Source organism: Tamandua tetradactyla, chromosome 5 (genome assembly GCF_023851605.1).
Source record: "Tamandua tetradactyla isolate mTamTet1 chromosome 5, mTamTet1.pri, whole genome shotgun sequence".
Taxonomy (NCBI): Eukaryota; Metazoa; Chordata; class Mammalia; order Pilosa; family Myrmecophagidae; genus Tamandua; species Tamandua tetradactyla.
In genome coordinates, this window is record NC_135331.1 from 87,153,263 (window position 1) to 87,170,409 (window position 17,147).

Genomic DNA, 17,147 nt, shown 5'->3' on the forward strand with positions numbered 1-17,147 from the left:
CTGCCCTGCCTGCCGAAACCCATAGCTCCTACACACCTGCAGCATGCATGCGCACATGCTGCTTCACTAACTCAAGAAGCCCCCTGCTTGCCCACCCTCAAGATCAGCCCAGTTTGCCTTCCAGTCTCACTGCCACACCTTATGCTAGGGTCCACTCCACTCCACAGTCTTCAGCTGGAGAAATAAATGTGAGCAGGAGCAAAAAAAAAGGAACAAAACCAGTTTCCCTCCCCTCCCCAGCTCCCCAACCAGAACCACATCCTCCTCCCTACTTAACAACTTAACACCCCCTTCCCCCAACACCCCTACACAGGGCTTTCCCTTTGCTGAGTCACTGAATGATCCAATTTGGGGGGCAGCAGGGGCTGGGGGATAGAAACGAAATGGATGGAGAAAGAGCCCTATGGGGGAGGGAATTTCGGTTGCTAAAAATAGGATCAGGGGAAAGAGGAAAGAGCCAAATTATGTAACCTGGGTTGTCTGTTCTTGGGCAACCAGAGATCCACACCCGAGGCCAGCTAGGCTGCTGCTCCTAGTTCTCTCTTCCCTCTAGCTTAATTTTGTCTCTTCTCCTTTGGTCCCTCTCCCCTCAGAGCTCCAGTTTTTTTGTTTCTATCTAGTTTCTGCTCCTTCCCAATCCTGGACTTAAGCTCTGGGCAGCCCAGTCTTGGTCTTCGAGATAAACATCTTTGTCAAGAACCAATGGTTGAGTTCCTAAGGGGTGGAGGGAAGGGATCTGGGATTCCTATGGAGGGATAGAGGGTAAGAGGGGGATCATTCACTCCATCCCTCTCACTCTTCATATTCACCTCCCACTCCAGCTCTTGGAAACTATAACTGCAAGTTGTAGATAGTACCAAACCCTGCTGCTATCCCCCAGAACACAACTAGGACTGAAAGGAGAAAGCATATGTGTGTGCCAGTGTGTACAGAGTCTGTGTGTCTCTACATCAAAGAATCTTCAAATTCAGAAACTTTATTTTTCAGGTTTTAGGCCCAGGTCTACACAGGAGAATCCCAGAAGTGGAAGTGGAAGGCAGTAGAGGACAGGGAGGGAAAGCTGCTCTAAACACAGGAATGTGGGTAGGCATGAGACCCTCCAAGAAGACAGGGAGCCTGAGCCTGAAGTTAGGAAGGGGCCCAAGGCCTCTGAGGGACCAGGCAGATGTTCAGGGGCAGGAGGAGGAAGAGCTGGTGAGAAAGATCCTGTGAGAGGAAGCTGCTGTGATTCAGAGAAGAGACTTCGAGCTACAAGCAACCCAAGCATCCGGTTCCTCTTACATGCCGGAGATTTCGGAAGTGGTATGCAAAGAGCCCAGGTTTGGAGTTGGGGGAGTTGGGGTTAGGATCCCTAACTGGGGGATTGAGAGGTAAGTAGCATAAAACCTTGGAGTACACATCTACTTCTCTACCCAGGATACTTTTCTCTGTATTAAGCACATCATTTTCCCCGCTGCAAGAGTTATGCACTACCAAAGCACAATAAGCCCTGATACCTGGGCCTCCAGACCTCCCTCTTTTCAACATCCCTCCCTGGTGTCTGGCCCCCAGCCCTGGTGGGGGTTCCCCTGAGTTGAGGACTGTTCACTTTCTCTGACCACATGGTTTCCGCTTCTGTGTCTCTTGTTTCCTAGGCTGATAAAAATACTGAGCCCTAGAGGCCATCGGCTTCCTCTGACCCCCCTGGGGCCAAGCAGCAGGCATCCTGTCCATCACAGTGGGGGTGGGGAAGGAGCTAAGGGATCCCCAAGGGGTGACTCAGTGCCTACCGCGAAACATGAAAAGGGGGTGGGGTGGATAGAAGTGTGCCCATCTGCTCTCTAGAGCTGGAACCTTAGTGGAGAAGGTACTGGTAGTCAAGAGAAACAGGATTGCAAATGAGACTAATGAGATTGGAAAGGGTCAGTTTGGGGATTGTGGTTGGGGTAGAATTGGGTTAAGTTAGGAAAAGGATCTGGGAGGCACTGTATTCAGGGCAGTTCATCTGAGCATCAGGCAGCCCAGAGGTAAATTCAAATCCTGCTTCAAGTTTACAATCCAGTAGTGAAGGCAGACCATACCTATTTAACTGTGATTCAAGACATGCTGGATAAACATTACAGTAAGATACAGAATGGGGAGGCAGATTCTGTCTGACTACCTAGCAGGGCTCAAGGAGGGAGATGGCATTTGAACTGGCTCTGATAAATGGGTAGGATTACATGGGCGGCAGGGGTTGAAGGCTGTATAGATACATGAAATGGCTTGAGCAGAAGCTGAGATGTCAGGAAAAAAAATGTTCAGGAAGAGGTGGATGTCCTGAGGTAGATGAAGCGCATGTATATGGAAGTATATGGTGAAAAAGAGAACCCAGAGTGCCAAAGTGAGGGATTTGGACTATACCCCGTGGGTGGTGTCATTGGTGACAGATACAAAGAAGAGGAAGAATAGGAGAATGTGTAGCAGCACAACACAAGGAATAAGGGGAAAGTATTTTTTGAACACCTACTGTGCATTAACGATGTCAAATGCTTTTCCTACATCTGTAATCCTGTCAACAACTCCAAGGGTAGGTGGTGGCAACTCATTATATATATTGTATATTATATACTTTATGTTATCTATTACAATCATTATATGGTGTATATTATATACATATGTTTACCAGCCTCAGTTTCCGGAGGCTCATAAACGTACTGTAACTTGCTAAAGCCACACAGCTAAAAAGTAGTGGAATTAGCATTAAACTCGTCTAACTCTAAACCTCATGTACTGCCTATTTCGGTCCCAGTAACTCCTACTGACTTTAAAGAAGGGAACAGATTTTATAAACTTTGAGGGAATAAACTTAGGACATGACAATGATGGATGGTTGGAGTGAAGGAAAAGAATTCTTAGATGACTCCAGGTTTTGAACTTGATGATGAAAAAATGATGATACCCTAAACCAAGAATGAGGGAAAGATGAGTTCAGTTTTAGACATTCAAATAAACAGTTTTATTAAGTACCCTCTCAGAGCAGGGTATCCCTAGACAATGGGTATAAAGAAAGATAAGTCGTTGTCCTCATAGAGCTGCCAGCCTACTGAAGCAAACAATATACAAATAACAACTGCACATAATAACAGGAGATACCCGGTTAGAATAATAAGGCCAGGCTTAAAGTGGTCAGAGAAGGCTTGGTGAATGTGTAGTGCAGCTTAGCACTCAGCTGGAGATTTCCAGCAAGGAAATCTAGAGCTTAAGTGAAGTTTGGGGCTGGAGGGTTAGATTTGGGCATCGTTCCCTTCACAATGGAAGTTGAGCCTCTGGACAAGAGCACCAAGGAAGGTGGGAGTGGAAGAGAGCCCTGAGGGTGGTCAAAGGAAAAGGAGCCAGTGAAAGAGAGAGGTGGGAGGAACAATCAGAGAAATAGGGCAAGGTAAGTGTGTGCCAAGCAGGGACTGAGCAACCACATCTAATGATTCCAGGACGTCTAGTCAGTGCAAATTGAGAAGATCCTTGGGTTCCGGAAGTAGACAATTATAATTTTTGAGAAAGCAATTTCCATTTAATAGAGGGACAAATCACTTTACATAGGTTGAGTGGGAGGTGAGGAAAGGGAGGTACAAAGTCATAGAATAAAATGGCAAATATAGAATATAACTAAGAATCATCTCTTGTTCAACCTACGGATTTTACAGATGAGGAAAATTTTACCAGTTCCTGAAAAGGTGGCTGGGGGGCTGGTCTCTTGAGACATCACACAAAAAAGAAAAGTAAGAGATGGAAAGAACATTTAAAGGAGAAAGAGTGCCTAGGGAAGGGTTTCTTAGTTTATTTTTAAGAAGTAATGTTTGCAAAATGAAAATATAAGCAAGGGAGGCGAGAATATGGTAAAGATAGAGGAAGTAGGATAAAGACTACAGATTAAAGGATGAGCCTTGGAAAGGAGAAAGAGTACTTCTCTGAGTCAAGGAGAAAGGAAATACTAAGGCACGCAGATACCTGGAAGTGCAGGAAAAGGAAGGGAGTAAGGAGATTCACTTTGGATGGCCTTAAGCTCAATAAAATAGATGGTAGCATCATCAGTGGAGAGTGAGCAGGTAGGGTGGAGGGTGTAAGAGGCTTGGCAATTTAGAACATCACCTCCAGGATTACAAGAGGAAGTCAATGTGCTTAAAAGACTTGTCAGGGAACACTGAGGGCTCTCTGAAGTAAGGAGGCCAGATTTAGTAGCAGACCTGTTGTCATAGAGACATGACTCCTGCAATGCTTGGCAGCCTAGGAGAAAGATACAAAAATCAACTACTAAGTTTACCCAAATCTGGAGTTTGTCAAAGTCATCTTGGTAAGAACATCAAGTGAGTAAGACATTCTAAAATGCTAGTTGAAATTGTCAACAGTACAAGTTACACTAAATAGACAAGGAAAACAACAAAGGAAGAAAAAACGATGTCTGGGTAAGAATAAGATTTATTGGAAGGAAAGGAAGGTGGGAGTTGTGAAGAGTGGGTGTTTGTAATCCGAGGGAAAATTCAGAGTTCGAGATGTTGAAGGTGTGTTCCTTCCAAGTGATGCAGAGGTTAGAGGTACATCCTGTCTCATAAGTGGCTAAAGTGAAGCAGAGAAAGAGGTTGGGAGGCTGTTGGTATTGAGAAAGTTGAAGTCAACTGAGAGGCCAAGTGTAAGATGGATCTGTGTTTTTTAAGTCAGTAAATACTGTGGGAGGGGATGAAGTATGAAGAAAAAGTGAACCAAATACACATGTTGCTAGGAGGATGGTGGAAAAGTTGTTGGTGGAGCACATTGCTGTGAAACAGGAAGAGCATGGCAAATGCAAAAGGCAGAGACTTCAAGAAAGGAGTAGGAGGTTATCAGTAGTACATGGGGGAGAAAAGAGAATAGTAATCTCTCTTCAGCCACCTTCCCCCAGTGATGAGGTTAAAGGAGAGAGAAAAGTAGCTTTATTAGGGGAAGCCCATGTTTCACACAAAGTGCCCAGAGGAAGACATTTTCAAGAATGAAATGAAGGATTCAGATACATGAGAAGTCTAGAGGATATTGTAGAATGGATTTGTAAAAGGGTACTTGGAGGGTAGGAAACTAAATCAGAAGATATTAAATCCCAGTGATAGTTCAGAAGAAGACAAAAGTCTAGAGGATGTTGCCTCTGGAAGCAGGAGGATGCTGCTTTTTGAGTTTATAATAGGAGATGCATTGCATTAATTGTTGGAGAAAAGAGAAATATCTTGAAGGGATCTTATGGGGATACACAAGATAAGTATCTCTTCCAGTCCCATGACTTGAAATACCATCTTCAGGCTGACAACTCTCAATTTTGTCTCAGAGTTCAAGATGTTGAATGTATGTTTTTCCAAGTGATGCAGGGGTTGGAGGTATAATCTTGCTCATGGCTCTGACCTTGGCCCTGAAATTCAGACTTAAATATCCAACTGCCAAGTAACATCTCCATTTGGGTGTTTGTTTAATAATTGTAGACTTGTTAGAACTAAAATAGAACTCTTGATTCTCCCACTCCATCAGAATCCTGCCTCTCTCCCAGTTTCCCCACTGCTCCCTGTCCATCCAATCCATTAACAGATCCCATCAACTGTATTTCTAAATATACCCCAGATTTGTCTCCTCTCCATTTCTATGGCTACCACCCTCTTCTCCCCAGGATTACTGCAATTACCTCCTAACTGGTGTCCCTGCTTTTACTCCTGTCCCCTACAATCTAGTCTAAACACAGGAGCCACAGTAATCTTTTAAGAACATAAATCCAATCCTCCCTCCTCCTCTACACACACACCTGCTTACACCTTCTAGAAGCTTTGTTGGTTTAATAAAATCCAGATTCCAGATGCTTTACCCCTTGCATGGTCCTGCATGATCTGGCCCCTGCCCTTCTGACTACATCTCCACCCCTCTCCCGCCCTCGCTGCTCCAGCCACACTGGCCTCCTGTTCCTCAACAGTCCCAGCTCATTTCCACCTTACAGCCTTTGAGGTAGCTCTTCCCTTTCCCTGGAATGCTTTTCCCAAAACCTTCATTTGGCCACCCTTTCTTGACTTTTGGATCTTTAGCTTAAATGTCATCTGGTCAGAGAGGTCCTTACTGACCACTATGTCTTATGCCACTTTTACCACATTGCCCTGTCTTAAATTCTCACAGCACTACTTATTTCTTCTTCAGTGTTTTCTTTTCTGCCTTGCCTCACTAAAATGTAAACTCCATGAGTGCAGGTACCTTGTCTGACTTGTTCACCACTATATCCTTCCCACCTAAAACAGTGCTCAGTACATTGAAGGTACTCAATAAATATGTATTAAGTTGAGGGATGAATGGATAATGGAGTGAAGCAGGAAAAAGCTCAACTTGGTAAGTTTGTCCTTCAGATTGGAGTTACATTTAGAGTCAGGTTTAATTTTAGGGTTAAGAATGGGGATGAGCTGGTTCAAGATTAGCCATAGAAACAGAGTTGGGTTGGTTAGGGGGTAAGTTTTATTTGGGAGGTTATTTATTGGGATGTGCGTGGATTTGAGGTTGAGATTGAGTTTGAGTTGTGATTTGGGTTGAGGTTAAATTTGGGTTGGGGTCGAAGTTGGTAGTAAATCCCAATTTATTTGATTCCCAGCCCATGCACACATACATACACCCCCCCAAAAAAAAATTCCAATTTAGGTTTTGGAGCTAACTTCACGTTTGAGGCTAAAATCATTTCAGCCTCATTTGGAGGCCTAGTTTCCCCCCAGAGACCACTGCAAAGACCGTTATCCTGAGTTTGAGGCAGAAGACTCCAGTCACCCTCCTACCCAGGGAAAGCCCCAAACCAACTGCCAGCCTCCCCAAGAAAGAAACTGAATTTCACACAATCTCCGAAACTGAGATTGAAACCAAAATTGGCCCATTTCAGAGAGCGTCCTTCAGCACATTGCAAATGCCCATGACACAGAACTTCGACCCGGTTCTTGTCCTTCCTTCCTTTCTGTCCCTTATGTCTCCCCATCACTCCTCACCTTCCTTTTTTTTGTCGCTCAATTCCCCAGTATTCCTCAATGACTTAAGTTCCTCCTTTTCCCTCTGTTCTCACTGTAATTGCAATGCCACTTTATATTTAATATTGCTTAACTGGGATCTTTCATGCCATTAAAGAGACAGGAAAAGACAACAGACAGGAAAAGGACCCCTATAGAAAGAGGACACCGAGAAAAGAAAAGGAAACTAAAACTAAAGGGAAGCTGACAATGACACAAGAGACAGTAAGGTTAATAGAATGAGAAGAAGCCAAGATACAGACCAGGAAATTTAAAAGAGGCATCCTCAACTTTTCTTCCTCCATCACATCTGGTCAGCCAACAAGACCTGCAGATTTTGCCTAGAAGCTCTCTCCATTCAGCTGCTGCCTTGATATAAATACAGGCTCCTGTCATCTCCCTCCTAGATCATTACAAAGTCCTAGCTGATCCCCTTGCTTCTGGCTTCCCCTCCAGCCCAAGTCCCCTACCCCAGTCCATTATTTATCTAGCTTCTAGGATCATTTTTCTAATGTACCAATCTGAGTGTATCCTTCCCTCACTTAAAATTGTTGGGGGCTTCCTAGCATATTTAGAATGAAACCCAAACTTCTTTGCTTGGTTTAAAACCCTTTAGTATGTGTTGTCAACTTAGGTCTCTACTTCTTCCGTTTGTACCCAATTACAGATCTCAGCACACTTAATGCACTTTATCACGTCCAGTCTTTGCACATACTATTCCCTCCATCTTGACTGTACTTTCCTATCTTCCTTGCCTCGATAGTTACTGAATCCCCTCTCCTCAAGACGAAGTTCAATGACTTTTCTATGGGTTGCCATAAGCCTACAGAAGTTAGCTTACTTTATTGTAATTACCTGATAACTTGCTTTTCTCCCACACTGGCCCTTGAGCTCCTGAAGGATCAGGGGACAGTCTTCCACATCTTTATCCCCAATACCTAGTACAAGGTGCTCAGCCAATGTTTGTGGAGTCAAGATAAAGCTAAAAGAGATGGAATGAGAAAGGAAAGAAACAATATGTAAGAGGAGAAGAAGAAGAACAGATGGGAAATTGCTCATCTGTGTGTGCTGCCCCATTTAACTTACAAAACAAAGGACACCAAGACCCCTCTGAAACGTGGCACCTGAGAAAAGCAGCAGTATGGTGGGCCTGATTGAACAGTGGGAGGGCTTTGGCCTCGGTCACCACCAGCACTCCAAATCCATCTAATGAAATCATAGCACCATCAATAATAGTAATAAGAATATTTGAGATGGCCAAGTGGCATTTTTCTCAATTTTATGAAAAGTTAATAAAATCATCTGTAGAAACTTTGCTTTTTTAAAACCTGTAACTTACAAGCTAAGTGAAAACTAGCTCAAGTACAAGAATATTCATTTCATCATTTAGCCCAAAACTGGAAACAAACCAATGCCCATCAACAGAAGAAGGGATAAATGAATTCAAGTATAACATACCATAGAATATTATGCCACAATTTAAAAGACACAGGATACACACAATATGAATGAGTCTTACAAAACACAATGTTGAATGAACAAATCCAGACACAAGCACATACACTCAGGATGACTTCATTTATATGAGGTTCAAAAGCCAGCAGAACTGATCTAGGGTGATAGAGGTCAAAAGTAGTTGGTTGCCTTTAGATGGCATCAACTGGGATGGGACATGGAGGAACCCGCTGGGGACCTGGGTGGTAGCTACATGGCTATATACATCCGTAAAAATTATTCAAGCTGTACACTCGAGGGGTGTGCTTCACTGTACCAAAGTCATGCATCAAGAAAAAAGGGGAAAATACTAAAATATTTTTAAAACAGTGCATTGGCTCTGCAGATGTGGCTTCAAGCCAAGTCCCTTAGCCATCCCCACCCTACCCTTAAGCCCCTTCATATAGAATTCCGAAGTTTCGCCTTATAGAGAACTTAGGAAGTTGTCTGCTGCATTCCTTGAGCCTGATGTGTATGAGATTATGTAAATCAAATCTTTGGGGGCCATAGGAGGTCAGGATAAGGTTGAGAGCATCCACTGGGAATGGGATGAGCCTCCTCATCCACAGGTGCGTGGCATCATCTTTGGGTAAGGGCCCATGAAATTTATCTTCCAAACAGACATTTTTGAGAGCAAAAGGAGGCTTCATTAATATTTTCACCAGGACAACAGGCATAAACCTAGGCAATATAAACCCTATATAAAGGAACTTCTTGATAGGAAACCTGTCAATGACCTGGAAAATACACATACTGAGAGAAATGTGGCTGACGCCATTTGAGACAAGGACGGGTGCAAGAGGAAAAAAAAATGGGTGCAGAGAGAAGCCTTTAATCTGCAAAGGGTGCAGGTGTTATATATGATCACTCTTCAAGGAACCAGCCTCCAGCCCACACCCCAACTGCTCCCCCTTCTTCTCCTTGAATTTACTGTCCATTCTCTGGAACTCCTAAGCCTGACCCTGCTCCCTGGCCCTGCCACCCACGGTTCCCCTGACCCCACTCCCTTTCCCAGAACTCAATTGCTTGAGCCCCCAGCCTGCGGTTCCCTCCTAGGCCTCAGCCTTTCCTGCCTTCGACTGAAACAGCAGCATCTTCTAAGCCCTGGGGGCTTCCCCGGGCCCCAGCCCCAGCCTAGAACCCGCCCGCTGCCTGCCACGCTGCCACTGCTGCTTCCTCTATAAAGGGACCCAGGCGTCCGGGCCCAGGGGCCCCGCACAGCAGGTGAGACTCTCTGACCCCATCTCCTTAACTGCCTGGACTACGGACTCCTGCCCGAGGTGTCCTGCCCCCCCATCTGCACCCAGGTCTCCCCTGTGTCTCCTGTCTGGGCCCCAGGCTGCCTGGGACTTGGTCTTAATGGGTTTGGTTTTGGTTGGTTCTCCACCTCAGTCTCTTTCTCTTTGGCTTTGTTGTACATTCTCTGTTTCTGCCGCTATCACTCTCTCTTCCTTTCCCGAATCTGCTTCTCTTTCTTTCTTCCTGCCAGCTCACCTCGGGGCTTCCCTGACTACATCTTGTCCCCTTCTCTGTCTGCCGCACTGTCTCCCGTGGCGGCTGTCTCCATGGGCAGGAGGCTTGTCTTTAGCAGCGCGCCCCGCCCCACTCACTGTCTGTCTTCCTGCAGGTTCTCCCCATGACACGACCTGGACGTCTCTGCCTCCTGAGGGTGCACGGCGCCCCCTTCTTCTTCCTTCTGGGGATGCTGCTGGGTCTGCCACCTGGGGGCCAGGTGAGGCAGCATGAAAATGGGGGCTCCTAGGGTGGCCCAGCTGAACCTTGGGTTCCAGAGCCCCCCTCTAACTCTCTTCTCTCCTAGGGACTCCCTGGTCTTGGCCTCCCATCCTCTGCCTCTAGGACTGCCCATCAGCACACCCAGAAGCACTTCACCCAAGGCACCCTCAAACCTGCTGCTCACCTCGTTGGTAATCACCCATCTGACCTCCCAGACACCCAGCCCCCATCTCTCCTCCTGCCCTTCCCCCACCCCAGAAACCTAAGCATCCACCCCACCTCACCCCAACTTCCACCATCCCCAAAGACAGAGGCGTCCCACCCACCTATCCCCCCACCCATCCTCCAGGATCTCAGTCACCCAGTACCTATTTCCTCAGGGACTGAGACTTTCGAGCCCCCAGACCCTTAACCTCCATCTTCCATGGCTCTTCCTAGGAGATCCCAGCATCCAGAATACACTGCGCTGGAGAGCAAGCACAGATCATGCCTTCCTCCACCATGGCTTCTCTTTGAGCAACAATTCCCTCCTGGTTCCCACCAGTGGCCTCTACTTTGTTTACTCCCAGGTGGTCTTCTCTGGTGAAGGCTGCTCCCCCAAGGCCACCACTGCCCCTCTCTACTTAGCCCACGAGATCCAGCTGTTCTCCTCCCGGTACCCCTTCCATGTGCCTCTCCTCAGTGCCCAGAAATCCGTGTGCCCAGGGCCACAAGGACCTTGGGTGCGCTCAGTGTACCAGGGGGCTGTGTTCCTGCTCACCCAGGGAGACCAGCTGTCTACTCACACAGATGGCATCTCCCACCTACTCCTCAGCCCGAGTAGCGTCTTCTTTGGAGCTTTCGCTCTGTAGTACTTGGAAAAATCAAAAAAGAAAAAAAATTAGTTTCAAGGCCTACTCCCTATTTTTCCTCCATTCTGACAGTTTCAAGGATCACCACACCTCTTCTTTGATCATTCCAGCAGTCTCAAGTCTTTCCTATGCACATCACCTGGAGCTTCCAGAGAAGGAATTCTAAGCACCCCAGGGGACCACACCTTCCTGAACCACCCCGGAAGCTTGGCTGAGGATTTCATACCTGCCTAGAAATTCCCAGCCCAGAATTGTCTGTCTGTCCTGCCGGTCTAGGTGGGGCCTAGATCAGAACATGAAACTTGAATGAATGACTGGAGGCAGGGAGGGGGTACTATTTATGAAGGCAAAACAAAAAAAAAATTTAAATTATTTATTTATGGAGGATGGAGAGAGAGAGAAATAATAGAGGGACATCAGAAGAGAAAGAAATAAACAGACCCAAGAGATGAGGAGTGAGGGGGTGTCAGTGCGAGACTGATGTAGAGAGAGAAGTAGGTCTGAGGGACCAAGGCACTCTAAAGGAAGTGAAAAACCTTCAAGAGTCAGCTACTGCTTGACTTGACACCCCAAAGGGAGAGATCTGTGCCCTCGGCAAAGCCAATAAACTTCTTTTCTCTGAAATACAACCTGTCTGTGTCTGTTGTCTGGGAAGGGAGAATTCCTAGGTATCCGTAAGGAATGGAGGGAGCAACAGGGGCCTAAGAGGGTACAGGAGCTGCGGGCAGAACCATGAGATAAAGGATCCTGGGGAGCTCTGGGGACTTTGGCAGACTCAGAGGGGCTCGGCAGCCAGTCTGCTGTGGGGGAACCCACAGGATAAGAAGACAGGGAAGATGGGGGCCCAGGGTCAGGAGGGTTGGGGCTCAGAGGGCTCTTGGGAAATATGGCCACATGTAGGAGCTTTGAAGAATGGGGGTTATGGGAGGCCTCTGGGGAGGTGTCTATCCCTGTGGGGGTGGGATATGGGGGCCCATGGAAGGCATAGCTGTGCACAGGGTCCTATGGAGGGAGAGAACCTGCAGGGCTATGGGAGTGGGGAAGACAGGTGCATATAAGGGGACAGGGCCACGGTCTCTGAAGAGTAGGGATGTCTCCATGAATCTGGCAGCAGGGGCGGGGGGGTGGGGGCAGGAGTTCTCTGGAGAGATATGGCCACACACAGGGGCTCTGAAAGATGGGGACTTCACATACAAAAAATAGGGACCTCCTGGGAGCCAAGACTGAAACCAGCAGTGTGAGGTCTAGGTCAGAATGAAAGGAGAAGGCAGGCCCTGGTGGGGTCTGTGAATTCCCAGGGTTGATTTCACTCCCTCTGGGGCTGTCCCAGGCTCGTCCCTGCTCCTCCCAGTCAGTCCTTCCAGAAGCCCTTTCCACACCCCAACTTCAAGTGATCTACTCTCCCCCACCTCCTTCCCCCCACCCTACCCCAAGGACCCAAACACATGCCTTAGGACCCAGTCACAGGCCTTTAGCCCCAAGTTTTCTCCCCATGATGGACTCAGCTTTCTGAAGACCCTCCTGTCCTTCTCTTTCTAGTTCTACACTCATGCAAGTCCTTTCTGGAGATTATAGGGAAACAGGTCACAGACCTGATCCCCAACAGACATTGAAGCAATGACAACTGGGAGGTAGGGAGGAGCTGGGGTCCAACCTCCAGGGTCCTACACTTACATCAGAAAGTAGCCCAGGAAGCCCCCTCAGAATCCAGATGGGGAGGGTGGAAGTATCCTTGATGCCTGGGTGTCCCCAACTTTCCAAACCCCCGCCCCCGTGATGGAGAAGAAACCGAGACAGAAGGTGCAGGACCCACTACCGCTTCCTCCAGATGAGCTCATGGGTTTCTCCACCAAGGAAGTTTTCCGCTGGTTGAATGAGAGCCTTTCCCCGCCCTCCTCTCAGCCCCAGGGTGTATATAAAGGCAGCTGCTTGCACACCCAGCCAGCAGAAGCTCTCTCAGTGAGGACACCAGGAGACCAGCTGGGAGGGAGAGAAACAACTCCAGACCCCCCTGGAAGAAACCCCTCAGAGCCACACCCTCAGACAAGCAGCTGGGCGGGATATTTTTCCCCCCTCTCTCTCTCTCTCACACACACACACACACACACACACTGCCTCAGGGCTCCACCATCTCCCAGCTGGACTTGAACCTTTCTGGAAAGGACACCATGAGCACAGAAAGCATGATCCGGGACGTGGAGCTGGCCGAGGAGGTGCTCCCCAGGAAGGCAGGGGCGCCTCAGGGCTCCAGGCGGTGCTTGTGCCTCAGTCTCTTCTCCTTCCTGCTGGTCGCAGGGGCCACCATGCTCTTCTGTCTGCTGCACTTCGGGGTGATTGGCCCTCAGCAGGAAGAGGTAAGCACCTCGCCAGCTCTCCAGCTTCTCCTATCCAGAGAGAAGGAGGGAGGGAGAAAGAGGGTGAGAGAGAGGGGCATAGGTGGAAAAGGACTGGGAGGAAAGATGGGGAGGAAGCTAGAGAGAGATGAGAGGAGAAAGAGGAAGAGAAAATATGGAGCAGTTGGGTGCCTGGCACATGGAAGGAGTTGACTCAAGATTTGCTGAATGAATGAAAGAATGAGCAAGCAAAAAAACCCAAAAACAATGAGCAAGCAGTTATAAAGAGAGATGTGGAGAGAGATGCGGGGTGTGGGTAGAGAGCAGGGGAAGAAATAAGTTGATATGAATAAAGATAGCACAACAGAAAGAGATAAAGAGAGGGAAAGAGAGATAAGGAAAAATGAAGATAGGGTATTTGCCACAGGGAAGGCACTCAATGAAAACATTGTTGAATGGATGAATGAGTGAATAAATGAATGAATGAAATGAACCAGGAACTCAGGCCAGGTAGAGTGTAAGCAGGATAAGCAGCAGCTTAGCTCTTTCTCCTTTTATGGCGACTTCTCTCTAAGGCTAACTTCTCCTTCTCTCCAACAGTTTCGAAGTGGCCTTCATCTCAACAACCCCTTGGCCCAGACACTGAGTAAGTACCTCCAAAGCCTTGCTCCTAATTCTGGGTTTAGGTGGGGGTGGCAGTTGGTCTGGGATGGAAGCCATAGGGGGAGATATTGATTGAGGAGGAGGAATGGAGGACAAGGTGGGTGATATTTGGGGGGAAGTTTAAGAGTCTCACCTTTTTCTTTCCTCTCTCCTCCTCAGGATCATCTTCTCGGACCCCAAGTGACAAGCCTGTAGCCCATGTTGTAGGTAAGAATTTTGAGACCATGTCTTGGGGGTAGGATGAGAGAGTAGCTGGGGACATGGAGGGATAGGCTTGTGGGGGCTAACCCAAGGCTGAGAATGGACAGACATCTAGAGACAGTGTGAAAAGGACTCATGGAGTTCAAGAGGGAAGGGGGAGGAACAGCAGAGGCCTTAAGGAGGCCACTCAGAACCTCACGTCCAAAAGGGATGTGGGAAGACAGACAGAGGGGACAGGAACCGGATGCGGGGGCTGAGCAGGACTTAAGGGCCAGGATGTGGGGGCTGGAACCCACTAACAGGATCACACTGACTCACCTCTCCTGCCCTCTCTCCCTCCCTCCAGCAAACCCCCAAGCCGAGGGGCAGCTCCAGTGGCTGAGCCGGCGTGCCAATGCCCTTCTGGCCAATGGGGTGGACCTGACAGACAACCAGCTGGTGGTGCCTTCGGATGGGCTGTACCTCATCTACTCCCAGGTCCTCTTCACGGGCCAAGGCTGCCCCTCCACCCACGTGCTGCTCACCCACACTGTCAACCGCTTCGCTGTCTCCTACCAGACCAAGGTCAACCTTCTCTCTGCCATCAAGAGCCCCTGCCAGAGGGAGACCCCGGAGGGGGCCGAGGCCAAGCCCTGGTACGAGCCCATCTACCTGGGAGGGGTCTTCCAGCTGGACAAGGGTGATCGACTCAGTGCTGAGATCAACCTGCCCGAATATCTGGACTTCGCCGAGTCTGGACAGGTCTACTTTGGAATCATCGCCTTGTGAGGGGGATGGACACCCATTTTCCCCTGTCCCCTCACTCACCCCAGGACCTTTGTTATCCATTTCTTCAGACTCCTTCCTCCCCTTCTGGCTTAGAAAGGGAATTAGGGGCTTAGGGCTGGGCCCCTACCTGATAATTTTTAAACAATAACACGTGGAAACCTTTGAAGGCCACGACATGTGGCCTAGACAGCGGTGGGCTGACCACCATCTAGAATTCAAAATGGGGCTTCCCAAACCCAATGGGGACTCAGCTTTGGATCCCTGAATGGAGCCTGGGATGCTGGAATGTGGTAGCTGGAGAGCCTCTGGTTCTGGCCAGAACACTTTCAGACGTCCCTCACCTAGACCATGACATGAGTGGACGTCAGACCTCCCTTTCTCCAGAGGTTTCCCAACTTTTCCCCCAAATTCGGAGGTAGCCCAGCCCCTGCCCCTCCCCACACAGGATGGTCCCCCTCTTATTTATGTTTGCACTAGCAGTTATTTATTATTTATTTATTATTTATTTATTAAATGACGAATGTATTTATTTGGGAGATCGGGATGTCCCGGGGGGGCCCAACGTAGAGGCCGCCTTGGCTCAGACATGTTTTCTATGAAAACGGAGCTGAACCGTAGGCTGTTCCCACCTGGCCTCCTGGCCTCCGTGCCTCTCTTTGCTTATGTTTTTTTTAAGAAATATTTATCTGATCAAGTTGTCCGAGTAATGCTGATTTGGTGACCAACTGTCGCTACATCGCTGAACCTCTGCTCCCCAGGGGAGTTGTGTCTGTAACCGCCCTACATGTCAGTGGCGAGAAATAAAGTTTGCTTAGAAAAGAAACATTGGTCTCTTTCTTGGAATTAATACTGCATCTGCCCCCTTCCCTCCTGGGGGTGAGAGAGGCTGCTCTCGGAAGTCCACTCTTAAGAGGACTTAGGAGTCACCCCTAGGGCCCCAGGGCCCCGTTCTTAAGACTCTCAAACCACCTGGGGTCCAGGAGACCCTACACAAACAAAGCCCTGCTGAGTATCCCCCTCTCCCAGGAAACAGGAGCCTGCACCCAAAGACCTCTCCCTCAGGGCATGGGAATTTCCGTCTCTGGGAATTCCAATCCCTCTCAGAGGGGAAAGTCCTGCCTCTCAGGTAAGATTTCCGGCTGCTGGGCTCTCAGGGCTGAGAGAACTGAGGAGGAGCCACATTCTAAAGCACCTGAATCACAGCCAAGGAACTTCCAGAGGTTCAGGTGTCTGGGCTCCAAATCCCATGCTCCCAGGCCACCCACCCAGCCCTCTCCTGACTTTGTAACCCGAACTGGTCGTTTAACCGATGTATGAAAGAGGGATGGGAGCGTTCACCTCACATACAGTCACCGGGAAACAGACCTAACTTCTGTCTATTCACTGAGGTGTCCCCAGTGAATTCTGGCTTTCTCCCCTTACCCGGTGCAAGAGTCAGATATTTAATAGCTTTTGCAACGTGACTGTGAGATTGTGAAAACCTTGTTCTGATGCTCCTTTCATCTACGGTATGGACAGATGAGTAAAAACTATGGATTAAAAATAAATAAATAATAAAGGGAACAAACGTTAAAATAAATTGGGTAGATGGAAATACTAGTGGTCAATGAGGGGAGGGGTAAGGGGTATGGTATATATGAGTTTCTTCTTTTTTCTTTTTATTTCTTTTTCTGGAGTGATGTAAATGTTCTAAGAAATGATCATGGTGATGAATATACAACTATGTGATGATATTGTGAACCGTTGATTGCACACCAAGTTTAGAATGTTCATATGTTAAGAATGTTCGTGTTGTTTGGTTTCATCAACAAAAATTTTAAAAAAAAGAAGGAACCATTTTGGAAAAAGCTTTAGAGCCACCAGAACCAACAGAGTCTACACAGTCAGAGACCTTTGGAGATGAAGAATTAAAATGCCCCTGGGGGAGGTTCATGAAACAAGGAACCTAGTGGACTAGCCGTGTGCCCTACCAGCTGAGAGAAAAACCCCAAACTTCATCAACCTTTCTTGAGTGAAGGTAACCTATTGTCAGTGCCTTAATTTGGACATTTTCACAGCTGTAGAATTGTAAGCTTGCAACTTAATAAATTTCCTTTTGAGAAGCA

The 17,147-nt window shown here is 47.9% G+C and overlaps 2 protein-coding genes across 2 annotated transcripts; both read left to right on the top strand.

Annotated features, from left to right (window-relative positions):
- The first annotated feature begins 50 nt into the window (after positions 1–50).
- LTA (lymphotoxin alpha) lies at positions 51–11,676 on the top strand. The gene is made up of 4 exons (XM_077161293.1): positions 51–9,716; positions 10,120–10,224; positions 10,312–10,417; positions 10,665–11,676. Exons 2-4 carry the CDS (start codon positions 10,129–10,131, stop codon positions 11,075–11,077), a joined length of 615 nt encoding a protein of 204 aa, XP_077017408.1. The 5' UTR covers positions 51–9,716; positions 10,120–10,128; the 3' UTR covers positions 11,078–11,676.
- Positions 11,677–13,032: 1,356 nt separating this feature from the next.
- TNF (tumor necrosis factor) lies at positions 13,033–15,961 on the top strand. Its single transcript, XM_077159195.1, has 4 exons — positions 13,033–13,431; positions 14,011–14,056; positions 14,233–14,280; positions 14,621–15,961. Exons 1-4 carry the CDS (start codon positions 13,246–13,248, stop codon positions 15,040–15,042), a joined length of 702 nt encoding a protein of 233 aa, XP_077015310.1. The 5' UTR covers positions 13,033–13,245; the 3' UTR covers positions 15,043–15,961.
- Positions 15,962–17,147: the final 1,186 nt, after the last annotated feature.

What these genes read in the sequence shown, in the direction of transcription:
- LTA (XM_077161293.1), top strand. Translation starts at nt 10,129, where the DNA reads ATGACACGACCTGGACGTCTCTGCCTCCTGAGGGTGCACGGCGCCCCC. An exon ending in GTCTGCCACCTGGGGGCCAG is followed by an intron (nt 10,225 to 10,311) that starts GTGAGGCAGCAT and finishes CTTCTCTCCTAG; the next exon opens with GGACTCCCTGGTCTTGGCCT. An exon ending in ACCTGCTGCTCACCTCGTTG is followed by an intron (nt 10,418 to 10,664) that starts GTAATCACCCAT and finishes GGCTCTTCCTAG; the next exon opens with GAGATCCCAGCATCCAGAAT.
- TNF (XM_077159195.1), top strand. Translation starts at nt 13,246, where the DNA reads ATGAGCACAGAAAGCATGATCCGGGACGTGGAGCTGGCCGAGGAGGTG. An exon ending in CCCCTTGGCCCAGACACTGA is followed by an intron (nt 14,057 to 14,232) that starts GTAAGTACCTCC and finishes TCTCCTCCTCAG; the next exon opens with GATCATCTTCTCGGACCCCA. An exon ending in GCCTGTAGCCCATGTTGTAG is followed by an intron (nt 14,281 to 14,620) that starts GTAAGAATTTTG and finishes CCCTCCCTCCAG; the next exon opens with CAAACCCCCAAGCCGAGGGG.